At 37.5% G+C, this 23,784-nt stretch overlaps 1 protein-coding gene across 1 annotated transcript; it reads right to left on the bottom strand.

The window, feature by feature from the left end:
- Positions 1 to 164: 164 nt before the first annotated feature.
- smarca1 (SWI/SNF related, matrix associated, actin dependent regulator of chromatin, subfamily a, member 1) lies at positions 165 to 22,041 on the bottom strand. Its single transcript, XM_056260093.1, has 25 exons — positions 21,858 to 22,041; positions 19,988 to 20,071; positions 19,299 to 19,465; positions 19,015 to 19,115; positions 17,040 to 17,140; positions 16,563 to 16,742; positions 15,868 to 16,023; positions 15,550 to 15,681; positions 12,238 to 12,306; positions 12,027 to 12,136; positions 10,924 to 11,150; positions 10,677 to 10,798; positions 9,174 to 9,326; positions 8,835 to 8,967; positions 7,442 to 7,587; positions 7,093 to 7,221; positions 6,756 to 6,866; positions 5,596 to 5,709; positions 5,357 to 5,479; positions 5,104 to 5,236; positions 3,661 to 3,779; positions 3,335 to 3,409; positions 3,104 to 3,241; positions 1,488 to 1,598; positions 165 to 816 (listed from the first exon to the last, which is right to left on the bottom strand). The coding sequence occupies exons 1-25, from the start codon at positions 21,912 to 21,914 to the stop codon at positions 757 to 759; spliced, it is 3,051 nt and encodes a 1,016-aa protein (XP_056116068.1). The 5' UTR covers positions 21,915 to 22,041; the 3' UTR covers positions 165 to 756.
- Between the last annotated feature and the right edge of the window lie 1,743 nt (positions 22,042 to 23,784).

Here is a 23,784-nt window from a genome sequence, read left to right as displayed (position 1 = left end):
GGTTTCAGTGTAAATAAAAACTTTTATTGCTTCTTCTGTCTTGCCATGCCTGGTTAGGACGCACGATTTTAGCCCCACCATTATGCAAAGTTTGTTAAGTCAAAGTGGCACAAGGACATTGCTTTTCTCCACTATAAACAATAGTAAGATGTAAACAAAACCAACCCATTTCGTTTTTTAATAATACTGGACTTGTACATATAAAGATCAGCAAAGGTTCAAACAAAAGTTTAAACAAGAATGTGTAAAATAGCTTAAATGCAACATTAAAATGGCACATGAAATGTATAAAAGAGCTTAAGAAGATTGGATGTGCAAAGCTACAGATCACATGGATTAAGGTGCAAATCACAGAGACCCTAAACATACAATAACAGTCTCAGGCAAAAAGAATTTCATTTATGAAACACACAAACAAGATCAGAATGGGCTTTAGAGACCCTATTTAGCATGCTAAATAATTGCCAATGTTGATATGAACAAGGAACATTTTGAAAAAAAAAGATAAAAACAAGCTCTAGCAAAACGTGTAGCTGCCAACAAGTATGCAGCCTGTGGGACAAGATTGAACACGGTATGGAAGTGTTTTATATGTCCCAAAAAAGCTTTTGTTTTGCTAAAATGTACATGTTTATTTTAAGAAACTGGTGTTGAGTCACAGATATAACAGATTTAAAAAAAAAACAGAACGACAAAATGCTGTAGAGAGCATTGATTATTGTAGTGCTTCGTAATGGGGGACTGCGGGCACAGGAGTCAGGTACGAGATTTCTTCTCTTTCCTGTCAGACGACACTTCGGCTTTACGCTTGTGAGCCTGTGACAAGATAGACAGATAGATAAATAGATAGGCAGACATACAGATAGATAGATAGATAGATAGATAGATAGATAGATAGATAGATAGATAGATAGATAGATAGATAGATAGATAGATAGATAGATAGATAGATAGATAGATAGATAGATAGATAGATAGATAGATAGGCAATCAGATATAACATTCTAAATCTTGCTGACAATATAACTTTAGATTAAGACATGGGCAGCCAGATAGATAGACAGGCAGACAGACAGAGATAGATAGACAGATCATTTGCATGTTGTTCTTGTCTCGTGGACAGATTTAACACATTGTAAATCTTGCTGACATTATAGGCATTTAGCATGTGATGGAACGATACTGGAGCAAAGAGAACACGGGCAGAAAAAAAATGCTCCTTGCTCCAGGCAAAATCTTGCAACTCACCATGCACATGCTCTGATAGATCGACAGATACATAGATAGATAGACAGGTTTGAAATCGTCAGTGGGATATACTAAACTTTACTGTGGACAGTAAATCTGAGGGGAATTTTGATCATTTGCATGTTGTTCTTGTTCAGTTGTTCAAGCATAATTCTGAACTAGAGGGAAAGTCTTTGGGGACGTGAAGCACGGAGCACAACAACAGATGGAGCGAAAAGAAAGAAGACAGGACGTATTACTGATTGTCCTTTGGGTGTTCTTCTCTTTTTCTCAGCTCGCTCTTTCTCCTCTATCTCCATGTTCTCTTTCTCAATGAGAGAAATGAGCGTGTTACAGCGACGCTGCAGCTCCTAGCAAACCAGACAAAACACACGGAAGGAAACTCTTTCATCATCTCAGCACAAGAGTTATACATCACATCTCATATACTTTTACAATTCCTTTCAGGCATCACACAAGTACCTGCACCCACACACTTTCACAAACACGCACACCAATATGACCTGAAAAACAATCCCTGGATGCAATATGATTAAAAGGAGAGTTGGTTTGCATTTGTGTGTGAGACATGCATTCATAGGCTTTTATTGTTTTTACATGAACACTAGACATCTTAACCCAAACTAAAAGAAAACGTCTTGCATTTTTAAAAATGTATTAACTGTTTTTCCAATTGAAGACCACTCCAATTGGAGGCTTTGTCAGATTCAGTTCACTGCTGTCCCCAAAGTACATCTCAGTAAACCCCAACTAGGGCTGTGAGATATGACGATATATATCGGATGGACGAAATAAAAAGTCTATCGTTTCATATTATGCTCTATCGTTTATTTTGTGGTGTCGCAAAATGCATGGTTTACGTTAAAACTTTTTCATCATTTGGATGACTGCAATCTTACACGCCACCATGGGGATGCAGGCAGAAACGTGAATAACAGTATGGCGAGTGAGACAGATCCGGGTGGCTCCGAGAAGGACCAGCCAGGACAAATCGAGGAGCTCGTTCTTAAACGAGGGGCTAACAGTTATCTCTGTAGCATGGACATGGTTTGATTGACTATTTTATTTAGATAATTAACAGGCTGCGATGTCAAGTTAGCAATGCTAGAATAAGTTGTGTGCGGGTGAGGTGCTGGCGCGATCAGGGGAATTTTTGTCCTTCTGAGAAACCTGTTACTCCGTAATTTATGGTCATACGGATAGAAGCAAGACACTTAAACTTAAGATTAAGATATTTCTTAGTATCTTAAGATATTTCTTAGTATTTTGTTTTTTTACAATGAATATTCATCTATCTAATTATGTCAAGCACTAAAATATTTTATTGGGAATAAATAGAGGGGGAAGATTCGATTTAGAAAATTAAAAAAAAAATTTTTTTTTAAATATTGTTGTGGACAATAGGGGGACCTTGAAAGTCAAAAAGGTTGAGATCCGCTGATTTAGATCATTCATTAAGCTTTTTTTCCATGTGGTGACGCTCCTAAAAGATGGTTTAATCAGTTTTTGCAATTTACATCTAATGGTTTTTAAAAACCTATTATATTATAAAATTATATTATATTATTATATTATAAAAACCTAGTCTATTATATTCTTTACTAGTCTGCTAAAATAACGTATTTGTTCTTTTGGAGGTTTTTCTCATATTGATATATATATATGAATCAATTGAGAATTGATTGATTGATAGACAGCCCTACCAATGATTTTTTCCATGGATTTTCCAGTGATGCGTGATTATTGGATGAGTATTTGCAAAGAGCAATTTCTTAAGGATTTTTAACCAAAAAAATTCCTTGATATTTCCAGGTTGCCCATGACTTTAGGAGCTCTAACAAAAAAACATTCTCACCATTGCAGTCCTGGACTTGATGAACCAGTCGAATCTGAACTGTGGAGCGTTCCGTACACACTGTCGAAGTTCTTCATAAACATATTCTTTATCAAAGCCCATCTTGTGCAACATGCAAATCAGAAACCTGTCTTCCTCCTGCAGACATACACACAAAGAAAAGTTTCCATATTTTAAGTTCTTAGTAAACACACTACACACATACACTAACTCTCTCTCACATGCACGCACCTCTGTGTAGTTCTTTCCTTTGTTTGTGCCGTACTGGATGCGGAGCTGGTGGAACGGAGCCTTATACCGTGCTATCTACAAGTACACGAAACGCCATCAAACAAGAAATATTTACTAATTATTATTGCATCAAAAATTACATTTCCTCTGAAAGTTTCTTGCTTTCCATGATAAGGCTGTGACTAATATTGCCTTATATTGAGGTTGCAAATCATCAAAAGCAAGAAAAACTAAAGCCACACAATCATAATTCAGCACCCATTAAAGAAAAAACCTGCTTGTCAACAACTCAATTAAATTCCATTGTGAGTTTTTGAAAGGTTGACCTTGGCGTCCAGGGCTTTTTTGATGCTGATGCGTCTCTGGATGCGAGCTTCTCCTCGCTCTATCTGAGCCATGATCTTCTCAATATCCTGCAGCTCATTGCAACGTTCCCAAAACACCGCTATAATAAGGACAAAAGTGTGAGGTGTGTGTCTGTGTAGTTGATACAGGAGTGAAATTTGTGTAATTCAGACAAGTGTGAGGTTAGCTGATTGTGTATTTTATGCATGTGTATGTGTGTGTGAATATAATGGTAGTGAATAGTGACCAGAATCAAGCTTTTTAAAAAAGAAGTTTTTGTTCATCTTGATTTCTTACAAATTGTGTGCTTTCTCTCGGCGAGACAGAGTGAACTGCGGCGCTAATAGAGTTACACAAACACGCATGTCGTGTAGCTGTGCACAGACCAACGGCCAGGGCAGGATTTTCATTAAATAATACCTAAAATTTCATATTGTATACCCTCAGAACACTTGTAAAAATTAGATCGGTTTTAAATACCGATAATCACGGTATTTAAAAAAATGAAATATCGTTATCGTGTTAATTAGGGGCGTCGCAATAATGGTGATAACAGTAATATTTAAAAATACAGTAGGTAGCAGTATTGCACCTTAACGCTAGTTTCCATGTGTCAAAAACACAAGCAGACACAGCGCGCAGCTGCTGCTACTGCCATGTAAATGTCGTCGCATATGACAGACAGGCATTCAAGACTCTGAAAGTTAGCTCACCAGTGTGGATGTTTTTTTGTACATGGTTTATCTGTGTTCTTCAAGCCATCTCGGGCATTTTCAAAAGGATTTATGATGCATAGCCTTTATCACTGTATAGAATAACACAAAATAAAGGATAGCATTTTTCCCCTAAGAATTCTATTGATGTTGCGATATATCGTTATTGTGAATTCTTTTAGCCACGATAATCATGTAGTGAAAAATCTGATATCATGTCAGCCCTTCTTGGATTATACTGTATTGGGATCATGGGATCATTCTGTGATACTTTTGCATCTTTTTAAAAAAAGCTTGATGCTGGTTGCTCTTCACTGCCATTATATGGACGAATTTTTTTTTTATTCTCCTTCTGTGTTACATAAAAGAAAGAAGGACACATGACATTAGAACAACACCAGGGTGGGTAATTTATGACTTCATTTTCATTTTAGGGTGAACTATGCCTTTAATATAGATTTTATTTATATAACAAGCAAAAACATATATTATATTATGTATTTCTTTCTTCTTCTTTTTTTTATATGATCAGGTCACTTGAACCCACAACCAGCCTAATTATTCAGGGCTTCCTGAAGACCATTTAGTTCAAGTAACCCATCGACTAGTGAATTTTGAAAATATTTTTTCTAATATATGCTTGCACATTCCAAGTGTGTAATTTTCTATATATAATAGGTTTGTGTGTAGTTGCATTGCTGTGTATTTTACCCGAGTACTCCATGACTTCTTCAGGGGTCTTGCCCTCCACCTCTCTGGCGATGTTGTCAATGTCATCACGACCATATTTCTCATTAGCTTTAATAAACTGATTAAAATCACGCTTGTTCCAGTTTGTGAAACCCTGGGGAAAACAAACAAACATATCCTGCTGTAGCATTGCTCTGTACTTAGCACATTTGTGAGAGTGTCAGTGAATGTATGAGTGAGTGATAGAGAAGAGAGGGTGAGTGTTTGTGTCTACTTGTGTAAGTAGTTTCTCTTTTTCCTCCGTCTCTTCAGGTGAGAGGGGTTCTGCCTCGTCTATCTTTGCTTGTTCCTCCTTCTGGACCTGTGCTGAATTTGGGATATCTGGATTACGTGGAACCTACAATAAACACAAATACACAATCGCACACCTCTGTATATCGAATGCGACTTTTTCGGAAGCAACAGATTTGACACAAATATTGAAAACAAACATGATGTTCATGAAGTGCTCACCTTGTATCCAATGGTTTTCCTGTAGTAAAGAATCTCCATTTCCAGCAGCTCAAAGAGACGTGGTGGAAAGAATTGAAAGTCCTGGATGTTGGGCTGCTTTGGAGGCCGTGGAGCCTGGATCACACCCACACACATACACTTTTCATGATCTCTCCACAGACACTTATCTGTATACTGTCATTTAAAACATTTGTGTGATCCTTGATGTGCACTGTATAATGACAAAACATTGTTATGCTCCTGGCAGATGTATCTTTATCTAGCGGAGACTTCACTTTAATCAAAACACTTTGATTTTCAATTTAATTTAATGATATTCATTAAAGTTGAGGTTTATTGGCTCCCTGCTATTTTGCTTGACAGGGTTATCACTTTATAAACTATCAACTTTCATCACACTAGGAATCATTATTCTTTAAAGGACAAGGCAATATTAAAGCTAGATTACACTGCCCTTGGAAATGCCAAAAAACACCATTTACCAACAGTTGTTGGTTTTAGAGTCATGTTTCCCAGCATTCTAGATCCAAACAATATTGACGTTTGTTGGGACAGTGTGAACCAAAATAAATGTTATTTTAGTACTATTTATATACTATTCTTTTTGATATACTATTATTATTATAATGTTTATTGTTATTTTTTCAAATTGAATATATGCGACTATTGATTTAGTCAGCTATAGAAATTAAGAAGCTGCATAAAAGGTGCATTTCCTTCTTCTTTAGCAGCCACTTTTATCCTTATTGATGTTTTTTTATGACTTACAGTGCACTATTTGAACAAACTGTCCCTCAGGAGCAATCTAGTGTTAAGTGTCTCTCTCAAGGGCACGGCAGTGACAGGACAGAGGAAAGAAGAACGTCTAGTTCATGAGGTCATTTCCTGAGTCAGCGTCTGAACCTGCAACCTTTGTTTTTCAACTCTTTATCTATTACGTCCTTTCAATACATGATGATACGGCACCCTTCAGCTGAATTCCTACATTTACTTTAACTCACTGAATCCAGTGCAACTGTCAGTGATGAAAACCGTGATCTGAGAGCATTATTTGTTGTGTAGTAGTGTTGTGTAGACTGTACCTACATGCAGTCATGAGTAGCACTGACAAAAAAATCATTTCAGAGTGTCTAAACTGTGTGTGTGTGTGTGTGTGTTACCTTCGGGGCTCTTGGTTCGCTGACTCGCAGTGCTTCTCTGAAGTAAGCATCTACAGCATAATTGGCCTTCCTCTCTCTCTTAGGAGGCTCGATCCATTCGATCAAACTAAGCTGCACAACACAGAGAGAATTGTTTAAAACTTAAACACACACAAACACACTTTCAGCTACACACCTTCACATAAACTCTCAGTCTATGACATACACAGGAGCAAAGCTTAAAAACCTGCCAAATTCTCATTGATAGACTCTCGCTTTACTGTAATGCACTTCAGTGCTGCATTATAAATGAGTATGAATTTATTTCCACCTGGTAAACTTCCACACAGACACTAACTTTCTGTTTCTCTCTGTAATCCTCTCCCTCAAACTTGTAAAGGCTGGTCTCGGTGCCGCCCGTGTCCATGGTGAAGTTCCTCAGCGAGCTCTCGCCGAGATTCTGCATGCGCTCGTTCATCTCAGCCGTCTGAGAGGACACACAATGTTAAACAGGGTTAAATGGTCTCAGCCAAAGTGTAAGATTGAAAAGAATCTCATAATATGAAGGAAATTTGATGCGTTTTATTTGTCTGAGTTTGAAAACAAATGCTTTTGGAACTTGGACCTAAAGTTATTATGGAGTCTTCCAGTAAATTTAAGCAACTTTATAGTATTCAGTCTAGTCCAAGGTGTTCATGTCCACTCACCTTCTTGGCGCCTCTTTCCAGAATGGTGTCGATCTCTTCATCTGTTAGTTCGCTGTCTTTAGAGGCGAACACGTGTGTTGCTCCATGTCGGATCATTTGTAGCATTTCATCCTTTCCCAGTTTATTCTGCTGGTCGATCAGCCGTCCTGTAAGAGCACAAATAGAAGAAAATAATAAGTCATAAGACTGACACAAATGCTACTCAACCTTTATATTTCTCACAATCAAAAATACAGTAAAAAAAATAATATTGTGAAATACTTTTTATAATTTAAAATAACTTTTTTTTTAACTTAAATATATTTTAAAATATATATTCCTTTGATGACAAAGCTGAATTGTCAGCAGCCATTACTCCTTCAGTGTCACATGATCCTTCATAAATCATTCTAATATGCTGATTTGGTGCTCAAGAAACATTTATCATTATTATCAATGTTTAAAACAGCTGCTCTGCTTAATGCTTTTTGTGGAAACTGTCATATTTTTCAGGATTCTTTGATGAATAGAAAGTTAAAAAAGGCACTTATTTGAAATAGAAATGTTTTATAACATTTGAAATGTCTTTACTGTCACTTTTGATCAAGTAAACACATCTTTACTGAATAAAAGTATTAATTTCTTACTGACCCCAACCTTTTTAACGGTGGTGTAAATGAATAGATATTCTGTCTAACGACTCCTCTGAAAATAAAAATAATAAACTGTATGAATTGTAAGGTGTCCATGTTCCAAAAAAAACTCTGTCACTGAAATGGCTGTACTGGCAGAATGGAAATGAATTTAGAAGTCATTTAAACAAAAACAAACTTTGTTATATACAAATTTGTTATTATAAATGATTTTGCATTTCTTAAAGGGATAGTTCACCCAAAAATGAAAATTCTGTCATGATCAACTCACCCTCAAGTTGTTCAAAAGCTGTATGAATTTCTTTCTTCTGTTGAACACAAAAAAAAAGATATTTTGATGAATGTCGGAAACCAAACAGTTGATGTCACTCCATTGACATCCATAGTATTTTTTTTTCTCTATACTATGGAAGTCAATGGCAACTGTTTGGTTTCCGACATTCATCAAAATATCTTTTTTTTTTTTGTGTTCAACAGAAGAAAGAAATTCATACAGCTTTTGAACAACTTGAGGGTGAGTTGATGATGACAGAATTTAATTTTTTTTGGTGAACTATCCCTTTAAAGTAAACAAAACTCTAAAGATAGTTTTCAAATTGTAGATACTATTGTTTTTCCACAGGAGCAGTTTTTGAGCTAGTATTGGATACATGTGTTTGGTGTGTAATACTGAAACCCCATGCTGTTTACTAGTGGCCAGTATGTCACAATGATCTTTTACAGAGACAAAAGAAACTGTTTTACCCTTAGTGTATTCATACCCTGCTGAATGACTATAGAGTCCAGGCGTAGTTTCATCTCCGCTCTCTCCACAATTCTCTCCTCCACAGTGTTGTCTGTGATCAACCTGAACACTTTAACTGGTTTCTTCTGTCCAATACGGTGAGCACGGTCCTAAATAATACAGTACACGACACAACAAAAATCATTAAAACTTAAAAACAAGAAGTCATAAAGAAAACTGGTATCTCCCTGAGGCTCACAATCATACAGTTTAGTGAGCTCAGTTTTGTAGTTAGTTGTGTGTGTGTGTGTGTGTGTGTGTGTGTGTGTGTGTGTGTGTGTGTGTGTGTGTGTGTGTGTGTGTGTGTGTGTGTCACCATGGCCTGCAGGTCCACTTGTGGGTTCCAGTCTGAGTCGTAGAGAATCACCACGTCAGCTGTAGCCAAATTAATCCCCAGCCCACCTGCCCGTGTGCTCAGCATGAAGATAAATTTACTGCTATTCGGGGCATTAAAAGCATCTATGGCTTGCTAATGCACAACAACAAGAGAGAAGGACAGAACAGGAAAAGAGAAGGACAGCAATTTAGAGAGTGACCGAAATAATTTATTTAAGCCACTTATATAATTTTAATTATTAAGGTCTATTTCACATTAGTAGTCGATCAGGGTGGTCAGTGGCCGATATACATATACATAATGCAATTTACATATACAAATGACACATCGACAAAATAAATTAAATCAAACTGATTCGTATTCTGTCCAATATTTACTTAAAAGTTCACCAAAAAAAATTTAAACAGACAGACTGGTTGTTCGATTCTAAAATTGATACAAGGAGACACTTCCACCTTTTTAATGTCTAATATCTGCAGGAATATTCTTAGCTTATGAGTGTGTCTTACATTCCCATGTAACCGCAGAGTTTCACCCCAGAACTAATCAGTTCGGTTTCCATGACTACCAGGTTGGTTAATCAGTGTCTTTATATAAACTCTGCTGAGATTCCACATGAAGTATCTGTACGTGGCTCATAATTTTATAAAGCCTGTTGATTTCCTTTCTTCCTCTTGGTGAATCATTCCTTTCTACCTCTTGGTATTTAGGGATGGGAATCATGATTCCACAACTGCGGCTCTGGTTACTCCTACAAATTCTACTTTGTAAATGGTTTCACAATTTAGTTTTTTTAGAAATATTTTGGAAGAAGTAGTTCAGATTAAGATTTTTTTTATATATTTTTTTTTTATATATCAGCTTTGGATTTATAGTTTATTTCAGCATGAGGATATAGGCAAAAACCAACTCTAGACCCTATATTGTTTTTTATGGAACCTATACAATATTAATAAATAGACTATACAATAATAATTATTATTAAATGAATGATTATTTAAATATATTTTATTTAATTAAATTGTAAAGGTTAAACAAAACATAAATAAATATACTAGAGTAATAATATTATTTTACTTTAAAATAAAATAAAAACATTTAATAACTATAATACGTGTTATAATTAAAGCTTCTTTTGAAGACCTATTTTGGATCCAAAATGACGATTTTGCCTAAAGTTGACAAGTTTGCATCCATACAATTTTTTTTTTTTTTTTTTTTACTACAAAGAACCAGTCAGTAAAGACTCAAAAGAGTCATGATTTGTACATGAATCAGTTGAACTACACAGGTTATGCTGTATGATTTTGATTCAGTAAAAAAGAACTGGCTCATAAGAGTCATTTGTTTGAGAATCGACAACACTGATCGCACTTTATGTTTTTGATTCACTAAAAAGAACCTGTTGTGTGACGTGCATGTGTCTGTATGTAACTATGTATGTATTTTAGTGCATGTGTGTGGTTATGTGTGAGAGTGTACCTCTCTGGCCTCATGAGGTGTATTTCCATCCAATCTGCAGTACTCGAACTCTCTCCACATGCAATAATCTTCTAGAATATCCAACACGCGTGTCATCTGGCTGAATATTAACACTCTGGATCCTGCAAACACACGTCCAAGAAAACATGCACACAAACATGAAGAAAAAAATCATGAATTCCAAATAAAAGCATAAAAATCTGCCTGATCAAGACTGAAAGCTAATAAACACACACACACTCCTCACCTTGCTCTTGCACTTTAGGCAGAAGTTTATCCAGTGCAACCATCTTGCCACTGTTGATGACAAGGTGTGTGTCCGTAGTGTATGGGGGACCAGGCTCCGCTCCGTCAAACAGGTACGGATGGTTGCAGCATTTCCGCAGCTGCATAAGAATATTCAAAAGCCGCATCTTATCCATCTTTCCAGCTGAGTTCAGGATGTCAATATCCTTCATCAGGATACGTGTGTACCTGGTTAAATCAAGAAAACAAACACTTGTGTCAGTCTGTAATTTTTATTATTCCAGACTGGAAATTGGTTAGAGAGGTTGACTAGTGAGTCTATCAAGATGTTTTTCTTATTTCTTTAAATATATATTTTTTAGCAATTTTACATTAACAGATGGTACTTCTTAGAAAATATTTTAATATAAGGACATATCACAGATAACCCTCTTTGAGATGTTACATAACTAAACTCTTTTTTATACACTCTTTTAAAAAAAAAAAATTTCTAAAGAAAGACTGTTGAAGTTCTTCAGACAACCCACTGATGAGTGTTAGGAATCAATAAAAATCTGGGTGATGAGCAACAGTGTTTATTTACATTTCACCAGTACCCAGCACACATGACACTATAAATAATCACCCAAAGTGTTTATCAAACCATATGGCAAGATTTACAGCGCCCACGTGAAAATGAAAAGAGACGTTAGACGTTTGGGGAGAGAAATAAGAGATTCCATGTCTAGTTCTGTAATTCATGTATTATTGATTGGGTGACCAGAATGTAAGACTGCAGCAGCTTCTGTTGTCTTGATCACATGGTGAAAACAGTGTAAAACAACAAAGCCTCAACATAGCACGTGGTACAACTAAAAGGGTTTTTACCACACAAGTTCTGGTGATATCAATGTCACATTAAAGATTAATGTCTCAATATTTTACTATTGGAAAAAAATTAACACAGTCCATCAAAGTGATAAATAACTTGTAGCGCAACCTTGGGTAAATTTACACTTGATTTTTAATGTGGTCAAGTGCTATATGACTGTGATCCAATGATAAATTTGACTCATCCCTTCAATACCTGTTTTTATTTTTCAAGGAAGTTGTGTGGGACCTTACCATTCTCTCTGCATTTTACTGAGCCCAAGGTAAATTTTCACCTCTTTCTTGGGAGGAAGACTCTTTTCTACTTCCGCTTTAATACGACGCAGCAGGAATGGACGCAGAACCTGAAAACAACCATTCAATGGCTTGAGTGTCTCATCAACAAAAAGAACTTCATTGCTGGAAATACAAAAAATATACTCAAAAGAGAGAGAGTTAGACTCACTGCATGAAGTCTTTCAACCAGCTTCTGGTCACCCAGACAGTTATTTGTGTCGAACCACAAATCAAAATCCTAAAATTATAGAAACACGCAGACATGATATGTTGTCGTGGTAGTAACATTCAAGTGAATTCTGCAATTTTTATACTTAGCTAATGATATTTTTATCCTATATCCCTAAACCTAACCTAACCTATCCCTAAACATTTCTGCTTGTTTAGGTTTCATGTTTAGCCTGTTGGCTGCTTCCCTAAATATAGGTGACTTCAGGATTTGTTATCCCTTTGGGAAATGCCTGCCATGTAACAGTACTGTACAACACAGTAACTATATGCTGTCAAAATTGAGTTATGATCGAAATTGTGCCTCTTAGGCCTTGTCCACTCAGAGACGCGTTTAGCTGTATACGTAAAAATTTCATATCGACGTTTCGTCCAGACAGATCCGGCGTTTTGGGAGCCTGAAACCACTATTTTTTTAAACTGGGTCCCAGAGTGGATAAATCTGAAAACGACACCCTTGCGTTTTCGTGTGTACAGCCAAAGCCAGCGAATCGGTATATTTTGTGAAACGATGATGTCATCACCCCAGGTGTCGACCCTACTCAGACACCGCTACGTCACATAACAGCAACAACAACTGCGGACTACATGCTTCTGTTCGTGCAGCAGAAGCTACTGAGCCTCTTTTATTTCTTTATTTATTATTTACTTGAGTTGAATGTATTTTATTTTATTTCTTTATTTTACTTCTTTGTTTATTTATATTTTATTTCTTATGCTATGATGCTTGTCTGTTGTCTGATTAAGACATTTCATATTTTGTACCAGGCCATTTATAGTTGTTTATATTGCTCAATAAAGTTCTTGGTAAAAAGAAATAAAATAGAAGTAGAAGACGCTACTGAGTCTATTATTGTATACAGCGCAAAGTTTATGCGCATGCTCCAAGTCTTCTTCTCCGTTTTTAGTGTATCTCTGTGGCACAATTACAGCGCCACATGGCATGTATACTACATCGTTTTGAGTCGGTTTCGTGTGTACACAGATATTTCTTGAGACGACGCTGTGTTTACGGATTTTTTTTTTTAAACGAGGGGGAAAAAAGATAGTATAGGAAAAGCTCTGGCTTCGTGTGGATGTGGCCTTAGACTATTCAAACGTTAGGAGTGGTCTTTAGTGTCACACGATCATTCAGGAATCGCTCTAATATGCTGATTTGGTGTTCAAGAAACATTTATTATTATCATAGTTGAAAACAGTGCTGGTGCTTCATATTTTTGTGGAAACTGCGATAACGATACATTGATTTCAGGATTATTTGAATTTTTTTTAACTTTATAAATGTCTTTACTGTTACTTTTGATAAATTGAATGCATCCTTGCTTAATAAAAGTATTAAAGGGATCATGACATAAGAAATCAAATTTCCGCTGATCTTTTTGACAGGTCTTTGTACCATTAAAACATCCTCCAAGTTTCATAGCTTAAAACTTTCTCCTCATTATAAACAAAGCATTTATTTAATCAAGCTCCAAAAAAGACTCGTTTTGTTATTGTGGGATCTGTGACATCACACTGGCAAATAAATTTGCATATGACTGCCTCCAGAGCAAAACATTGATGAATAGTTATAAATCATCACACTATAGGCCCCACCCACTGGCGTTCAATGGCTGACATTTGCCTTCAATAGATGTGAGTGTCACGTTGTGTCAAAAGCAAATAGAAACCATTATTATCATTGACGTTGTCTAAACTGGATTGTATACAGATTCTGACATACTCCACGTGCTTGAGTTTGTCGACAACAGGACAAATCAAAGAGTGAAAGAATGTTTTTTTTTGACACGTCCAGTTTAAATATCTCGTTTGCATCTAGGCTTCAGAAGGATCCCAATGGCGTCCTGTATCGCATCGGAGGATTATAAGTTTGTTCTGAGCATTTTGTTTTACAATAATCGAGGCACAGTCTAATGGAGAGTTTACAAAGAAACTTTAGTTGAAAGATGAAGTATTGGATCTGACAGCAGCTGCATTACAAACCGTAAGTAAATGATTTCATTATGCTTGGTCTGTAAATGACGGTTTTGTATGAAGAATGTTTTCAAACTCCCGTGCAATAGCAACTTTCCTAAGCAATGATGTTAGCCAATTATTACAGACAAGCCTTAAAGGACTCCCTTAAAAATCTATCATTTCAGAATGAGGGTTAAAAACAATTGTTTTTCTGCATATATATTTGTTTTTTATGCAAAACAAACTTTATTAATATTATAAGAAAACCTCAAGGAACATACATTTTTTTAATCTTACTGACCCCAAATTTTTTGAATGGTAGTGTAAGTGTACAATAATAAAAAAAAAATTCTATTAAAACCATTTGAAGGCATGTTTTCCTAATTTTAGTCCTGATTTGGTTATAAATTTTGGATTATAATCTAAAGCCCTATTCGGACGGGACTAGTTTAACATGGAGAGGTGGGGTAAAGTAATAATTACCAGAGCTTCTCTGTGATTTTAGACCCGTCCGAATGTGCCATCTCAGTAATCATTAGGGACAATGTCAGTAAAGATTATGGCGACTTTTACCTTCAGTAAAAAGGTCCGGAAAAATTACCTCGGGTAATACTAATCCCGTGCGAATAGACCCGCTGTAAAAATGTATGTAAATATTTCGTAATTTCCTGTTTAAAAGTAGTTTTCCGCGTTTTTTCAAGTATGGAGACGCTTGAAATTCAATTGCGCATTCAATCGCGTTCTAGACGCTGGGACAAGTCTGTGGCAAAACTCAAGTGTTTTCCACATACAGTACCATTTAGATCAGAAAGAAGATCGAAAGCACTTGTTAGAGGCACAAAACATCTTTTAGCGTTAGGTAAGTGCCTATTACCAACACAATCCAATCTGAAGTTAATTAATACATCGTTCGACCGGACATAACTGTTTTATATATATAAATATAGGTTATTGTGTTTGCGCACGTGATACCAGGAAGCAACGTAATACGCACATTACAACAGGAAGGTGACGGCGATGCGCAAATCGAGTTACCCCTCCCACTTCTGCTAGTTTTACTGAGATATCTTATCCCGTGCGAATTGGCCATTAATATTACAGACGTCCTGTGGTAAAATGACATTACTCCATCTACCCTTGTAAAGTTAATCCCGTCCGAATAGGGCTCAAGGTGTAGACTTCTCTAAACAAACAACACATCTGCACACACGCTTCCAACACAACACTGACAGACACAGCAACATAGCGTGTGGGAGGAGAAAAAACAGGATGCGATATTCAAAAAAGTATGACTCACACTGGCAGAGTTGAACACATCAGGCAGCAGAAAGTTCAAAAGAGACCAGAGCTCATGTAGATTATTCTGCAGTGGGGTACCAGTCAACAACAGACGATTGGTCGTCTTAAACTCGCGCACAATCTCTGACAACTGAGAGCGTGAGTTAAAAGAGAAGGAGACAGCAAGAAGGAGAAAAAGAAGAAAGATTCTCTGAAGTCTTTTCCTCTGTATCAGATCGTTAAATCATCTCAGAAGTTTTATGAGACACATCTCTCTGCTTTTTAGTTGCTCTTGCATTAATTGGGTCTCATCAGTTGTTCATCTGTGTTCAAATACCTTTGATTTCTCGTTTTTGATGCGATGGGCCTCGTCGATAACCAGATAGCGCCAGTTAAACTTCTTAAAGACAGATTTCTCCCGAATCACCATCTCGTACGATGTCACGCACACGTCCCATTCACCAGGCATCATCACATCACGTATGAATGCTGCCTAAAACACGCACACACATACACATACTAATTAAAGGGTTAGTTCACCCAAAAATGAAATTTCTGTCATTAATTACTCAAAGTGGTAACGTTGCAGTCTATAGGGAGGTCAGACAGCTCTCTTCTTTCATCAACAAAATCGTAATTTGTGTTCCGAAGATGAACGAAGGTCTTACGGGTTTGGAACAACATGAGGGTGAGTAATTATTGACAGAAATTTCATTTTTGGGTGAACTATCCCTTAAAGACTGATTCATTATTACACAAGAACTTTGAAGGACCTGCAGTAGGATGAAACTGGGTAGAAAGGGAATAGAAGGAAGGAAAGTAAGAGAAAAACTAAAGGGGACACACACGTCCCATTCACCAGGCATCAAGTCACGTATGAAGTCTGCCTAAAACACACACACACACACTAATTAAGACTGATTCATTATTACACAAGCATTTTGAAGGCCCTGCCGGTAAGATTAAAGTGGGTAGGAAGGGAACAGAAGGAAGGAAAGTGAGAGAAAAACAGAAGGATGTGAGCAGCCTTACTCTTTCATCTTTGTTCCCAATGAGACAGACGGCCTTCAGGGTGGGCACCCAGCGCTTGAATTCATTCATCCAGTTATGTAGGGTAGATTTGGGCACTAGGACCATGTGGGGGCCGGGAATGTTCCTGTAGTGCTTCAGGTAGCCTAGCAACGCGATTGTCTGCAGGGTCTTACCTAGACCCTGAACCAATCAGAACACACAAATCCAATGAGTCACAGTCCATGACATCAACAAGACAGACTCAGAAAAATCAGCTTCACTGAAGCCTGAAAAGCTGAAAAGATGCCGGAGTCGTGTCTTCATTGTCTGTGTGGTTCCACAATTATGTATATTCAGACTATTTCTGGATATGTAGGCATTCAACTACTAAATCATATATTTGCTTTTAAGTAGACCTGCCACTATGAGCATGCTTCTACTGATGCTGTGTTGACCTTTATTGTAAAATATTAGAGAGTGATACATTGGGGTTTTTACCATCTCATCGGCCAGGATGCCATTAATGCCGTTCTCATACAGAGAAATCATCCAGTTCAGGCCTCTGATCTGATAATCTCTCAAAGTTCCATTCTTAACGTCTGTCAATGAATGAAAAAATGTATAATCAATGGTCATTAAATTTGATCACAGGTGAATGAGCTACAGTATAATAAATCATCTCAATAAACTGGAAGTACTGGAAGAGAAATGTTACACATATTACATTACTGGTGTCTGTTTTCTTGACAGCATGTTGTGTGTTAATTTGTTGTCACCTAGTGTGTTATTAAAGGTGCCATGTGTAATTTCAAAATGGCAAAAATAATTGTTTCAAAACATACAAAAGTGCAAAGAAGCTATAAATTTCTAGCAAACAGGCCAAAGACAAAGACAGAAAAATAATGAGGATGCATGGCCTCGGTGGGCTTTTTTGAGCTTGAAAACAATCATTATTTTTGCAACTCCTGCTGTTAGTAGTGCAGAAATGTTTCATTTCACCTTTAAAGCAGTGGTTCTCAACCTTTTTGACTTCAAAACCCCCCATTGTTTACAACAATATTTGTATATTTTTTACTTACAATTTCTTCCTGATAAAATATTTTAGAGCTTGGCATAACTAGAAAAATGTATATTCATAATAAAAATTAATGTACAGTTATAAGATTTTATTAATTCACATGACGTTTTCTAGTGTTTCCCAACACTGCACCTGGAGGCACACCAACAGTACACATTTTGGATGTCTCCCTTATCTGACCCATATATTTCTGGTCTTGTAACGAGCTAAGTCTACTAACGAGCTGAATCTGATGAGTTGATTCAGGTGTGATTGATTAGGAAGAGTTGGAAAATGTGTAGTGTTGGGCTTTGTCCACACGGACACGGGTATTTTTATAACCGTGACTTTTTTTACGCGGTTCGGCCATTCGTCCACACGGAAACGCAGTATCAGGTCACTGAAACCGAACATTTATGAAAACCCCTGCGAGGGTGAGAATTTTCAGAAACGCTGGTTATAGTGTTGTCGTCTAGACAGTAAAACCGGGGTTTTTACCTTGCGACGTCAGAGTGTGCGCCCGCGCTGCGCCGTTATCCGCCTACCGGAACCTGTAATAACTTTTTGTTAGGCTTCTGATTGGCCAACATGGCTTTAGTTAGGATTATATCGCCGCCTGCTGGTGTGGCATGCTGTTGACAGCGCTTGATAGCGTGTTTTTGCGTTTTCATGTGGACAGGATTTTTTTTTAAACGCAGGAGGAAAAACTCTGGTTATAAAAATACCCGTGTCCGTGTGGACAAGGCCTCAGTGTACCTCCAGAAACACTGATCTAAGAAACTGTCCAAGTGAATCCAGTTGTTGAGGTCATGAATGAAAATAAGATATATTGTTCCTTGATTTGTTTTTATTTTGTCTTATTTTAATGCTTGTCCCCTAGTGGGCCCCGGGCCCCCAGGTTGAGAACCACTGCTTTAGAGGAATTTACTCACCCTCAAGTGTTTCCAAATCTGTATATGCTGTTATATTTTCTGTGGAATACAAATTAATGATTTTTTTAAAAACAATCTTTATAGTGTAACACAAAGACACGAGCTGTCAAGATCCAAAAAGAACAAAAAAAGCAAAATGACAGTACCATAAAAGTAGTCCATGTGACTTGTACATTATATAATACGTTTTCTGAAGTCATATGATAGCTATGCGTGAGGAACAGGCAGAAATTAAGTCATTCACAGTTTTGTTGGAACGCCATCAAAACGTGCACCAATGTTCTATATGAAGATTCTTCAAAATCCTCCTTTTGTTTTCCACAGAAAAAATAACAGCATGGGTTTGGAATGACATGAGGGTAAATAAACTTTTGTTTTAAATAACCAATTTATTAACGTACTAATATTAATTATTATTTTTAATAATTAGACTCGCTAATAAACAGAAACAGACTTGACTGTTCATAAAAACATTGATTCATACATGAGGGTGACTCCTCAAAACGAACAAGAACATTAGCTGCCTTCCTGCTCTCAGATAAGAGTTCCTCATCCTCCTCCTGCTCTGTTCGACGATGGCGGTTACTGAAACACACAACCACGGGGCAGAAATAAATCAAACCAAATCACCATGACGACACGTGTCTGACCAGTAGCTCATGCATCTCTGAATGTGTGAGCATGCATGTGTGTGTGTGTGTGTGTGTGTGTGTGTGTGTGTGTGTGTGTGTGTGTGTGTGTGTGTGTGTGTGTGTGAGTCTGGCTTACTCTCCGACAGATAGCAGGTTCTGTTTCTCATCCTGTTTAAGTCGGGGTCTCCCCATCTTCACCTTCAGAGGTGAGGTGGGGGATTTCTGACTGGCAGGCTGAATGAAATGAGCAAACAGTTCAGTCTGCTTCAGCAGGAACTCAAATCTGTTCGCACGGTCCGTTTTCTGTATTCAAGTGAGAAACATAGATTTGTGAGTAAATTAAGATCTGCAAATTCCTACTTCAAACTCAGTAAAATCTATTTTAACTTCACAAAGTTTGGTGTAATAAAAATAAAAAACAACCCTGTTGGTCAGCAGGGGGGAAAAACAACACTTTTTTTCTACATTTAATGTACCTACCATTTTAAAATTGACTGGTTGATTTTACATTATTTTTATTACATCAATTAAGAAACATGAAATTCTAAGCTGTGTCCGAAACCTGAAAAATGCTGAATTCTCAAGCAGTATTTGATGTTACAAAGGCGTCACGCATTTTGTAATTCAGTTTTTATATAAATTCTAGTCTAAATCCTTCATCTGGTTGGTCTTATCTCCACCTTAGTCTTAAGGGTTGGTACTGCAGTGCAAACCTCATTCTCACCTGTAGTTACCACTGACTAACAGCTCAATTTATTTAAAAACCTGCTGGCTGGCAGTACACTACATAAATAGTGTGCATTAAAAGTGTAATGAACACTCAACTCTTTTTTCCTCATATTCAGGGTCAGCCAGGCTCTCCTTCACAGCTGCTTTAGGAGGAGGGTCCAGGAGAAATGGTGGGTCCTCCTAGAAACATATATCAAAGACACACATCTCATACAAAAGCATCCAGACAAATATATATATATATATGAAATTGCTTGTCCTTGTTCTGGATACAGTCTAGATTTCAGGCGCTATGCAACAGTAGCAAAAAAAATGATGTCCATAAAACACTATATGGACAAAAGAGTCAGAAAAAAATAGCTTAAAGGTGCTCTATGTAACTTTTCTACTAAAATGAATCCTTTTTTTATTGCCTGTGTGTGAAGGGGTTGTAATCACACATTAAAATGATCCACTTTTCGAGTTTTGCTATTACCTCTGAAGGCCAGTATTCCTATTTCTATGTGAAGTCTCCGGGTCGGATTTACCGCGAAATCCAACAGATGTGACGTGCATGCGCGCTCCCGAGCCTCTCTCCTTATATACAGTCTATTGTAGACGGTCAGGGAGTTACGTCCGGTTAAAGGCGTTTTTCGGCTTATATCTCAGTCAATCTTTGATCAATATTCCCAAGACTCTAATCGTTCGTAGTGCTGGACGGGGCCTTTCGAACGAGCCCACCCCTGAGGTCCAACTCGCCCGGCTCCCCAAGTTATAGCCGTTCGAAATCGGGGGTCCCAGCGAACGGCGATCCGGTAGGGGGCATCCCCGAGGCCCGCCACTCTAGCGTTCGGGCAAGGGTTCCCCTGGGACCTCCTCCCCCGAATTTGAGCTCTCTGGGTCTTTGCGTTCCAGAGATACGAGCGATTTTCTTCTGAGATCGTGACGTCACCGGCGTCCGCAATTTTGCAGCGCGCCCGATGGTTTTCTGCTAATATCTCCGCGAAAACACCACCAAAAACTATGGAACTTATATGGTTCTTTTCAGCTCGACTAGATGGTCCCAACGAGCTCGGTGCTCGCCGAATCCGTCAAGTATTCGCCATTAGTAATTCACGCAAATATTTCCACTTTGTGCAAAGGCTCATCTTGACATTAAGCGAGTCTGTTACAAAAAGTGTCAGTCCGTCTTTTTTATTCAATTAATGCACTGAGTTAGATGTATATGACAGTAAAAAAAAGTTATTGGACACTGTTGTTTGCTTTCATCTAAAATGCGCCCGAATAAGGCATAACTTTATTATTATTATTAATATATGGCCAATACATTCTCCAATTTTATTTTAAAACTAATAACTGTAGCTATTGGTCAAAGAATATTTTACCATTGTAAAATTTTTAATGAATGTGTCACAAATCCTATACTATCACTATGACTTCTATCACTTTTATGTAAACACAGCAACTTGAACAATAATGAGAAGTGTGACAAAAGCCATGTAACATTTAAATCTCTTATTAAACGACACTTCTTGACAACTAAAAGTTGGACCCCATCCTTGAACTGCTTATAGCAACAAAAGATCAATACTCTCAATGACACACGCTTATCTGAGCTCAAATAAAACCAACATGACATTAGAGTCATTTTAGCTAACGGTAACAGTGAGTGATTATTTACGCGGGCAGCGTCTGCAGGTAGTTGTTGATGGGAAGCAGACAGATTTGCATGCGTTCCGTCTGCGGCTGCACGAAGAGTGGCGCAACTCTGCTCCGACCGCAGACGGAACGCATGCAAATCTGTCAAAAGCTACATAAAAAAGCATGCTCTTGAGCACAGAGTAATAAACATCTAAGGCTCTGCAGATGTGAACTGAACTCCGCCTTCCCGCCATGTTCCGTTCCCCCCAAACGCAGATGAACTGTAAACTTCTGCATCCTGTTTTTCATGTCCGTCTGCAAACATATTATGTACTTCTCTCTTTACCTCTTCCGCCTCCGCGTGCACCTCCCGAGAAGTAGACGGTAGCTCTTCGTCCGACATGTTGGTCAATGTACGAAGCTTCTCATGAGTTATTGGTGACCAGACTGTAAGTTATAAAGCATAATTTTGGCATATGCGTCATGACAGGACCGTACAGTCACGGCGCGCGCACACGCCCCTTTCTGAGCTTCATAATAAATATCGCGAGATTAGAATGATCCCTTGCCACTTTCAGAGCTGTACATTAGATCTCGCGATATTATCAAAGGCTCAAAAATGGTTAACTGTCAAACACTAACCAGCTGTACGAAATTCTTGAATATTGTACATTTCACAATGCACCGAGACGCAAAGCAGGTAGAAAGATCAAATGTGTCATTTGTTTTTTAAATAATGTCTCAGTTTAAACTAAATGCCTGATAAGGTGACCAGATTTGTGAAATGGAAACGGGGCGTTTTTTTAGTTCAGTGGTCAAAATCTAATCTTAGCCTAACGTTACTTGTTATTATCTATGATTTTTATTTTATTTTTAAACGGAGACAATACATTTTTGTAGGTTTTTGTATTGTTGTAAGTTCCATATATTATGCAGGTCAACCCCTAACTGGTTTTAATACAATTGCCAAAAAATTACACTTAGAAAAATAGCAAATTGCAAATGGTATTAATATTAACATAACAGTATTATATCAAATGATGACTGACTTTACAAAAACACATTGCAGAAATAATACAAAGCTTTTTTTTTTAGCTTTTTCCATCTGAATTTAATATTTTAATTTCCACAAGCTGTAAATATACAGTAATAATAACAACTTTGTTTCATTTTTTCAGATGTTCGATTTTTGTTTGTGCTTCCGGGGGCTATGGTGGTCTGGCTTTTTTGCACTGTTTTTTCAGGCTATTTTGAAAGTGCTGTAAAATAGAGACATTTGCAGGGACAGCTCCAGTTGGAGACAGGACACCAAAAATGGTCACCCCGTAATATTGTGACATGATATCGTGTAACATGTTATTGTATTATAGAGTAATGGTGCACTCTCAGAAAAAGAAAAAAGTGAGGCAGAAACCTTTCAAAAGGTACACTTTTGTACTTACCCCTAAGGGGTGCAAATTAGTACTATTAAGGGTTAGTTCACCCAAAAATGAAAATTCTGTCAGTAATTACTCACCCTCATGTTGTTCCAACCCCGTAAGACTTTCGTTCATCTTCGGAACACAAATTAAGATATTTTTGATTAAATCTGAGTCTGAGAGCTGGATCACTCCTCCATAGGCTTCTTAAGGGATCAAAACTGGCCGGCCCAAAAGTTATAAAAGACATCGTTAAAATAGTCTGAGTGACTACAGTGGCTCAATCTTAAGTTTATCAAGCGACGAGAATATTTTTTGTGCGCAAAAAACAAACAAAAATAACGACTTTATTCAACTATTCATTTCCTTCTCTGTGGGCCTCGAGATAGTTCACGTAGTGTAACTGCGCAGCGCTTCTAGGTTGTACGTCACACGCATCACACACATGACCAGTGTCGGCCAATAGTGAGCCTACGTGTGACGTGCAACACAGAAGCTTTGCGCAGTTACACTACGTGAACTATCTCGAGGCCCACAGAGAAGGAAATGAATAGTTGAATAAAGTCGTTATTTTTGTTTGTTTTTTGCGCACAAAAAGTATTCTCGTCGCTTGATAAACTTAAGATTGAGCCACTGTAGTCACTTGGACTATTTTAACGATGTCTTTCATAACTTTTGGGCCGGCCAGTTTCGATCCCTTAAGAAGCCTATGGAGGAGTGATCCAGCTCTCAGATTTAATCAAAAATATCTTAATTTGTGTTCCGAAGATGAACGAAAGTCTTACGCGGTTGGAACAACATGAGGGTGAGTAATTACTGACAGAATTTTCATTTATGGGTGAACTAACCCTTTAA

Source organism: Rhinichthys klamathensis, unplaced genomic scaffold (genome assembly GCF_029890125.1).
Source record: "Rhinichthys klamathensis goyatoka isolate OS25496 unplaced genomic scaffold, OSU_Roscu_1.1 h1tg000172l_1, whole genome shotgun sequence".
NCBI classification, from domain to species: Eukaryota; Metazoa; Chordata; class Actinopteri; order Cypriniformes; family Leuciscidae; genus Rhinichthys; species Rhinichthys klamathensis.
The sequence above is the reverse complement of the archived record's forward strand: the minus strand, read 5'-3'. Positions and strand labels throughout refer to the sequence as shown.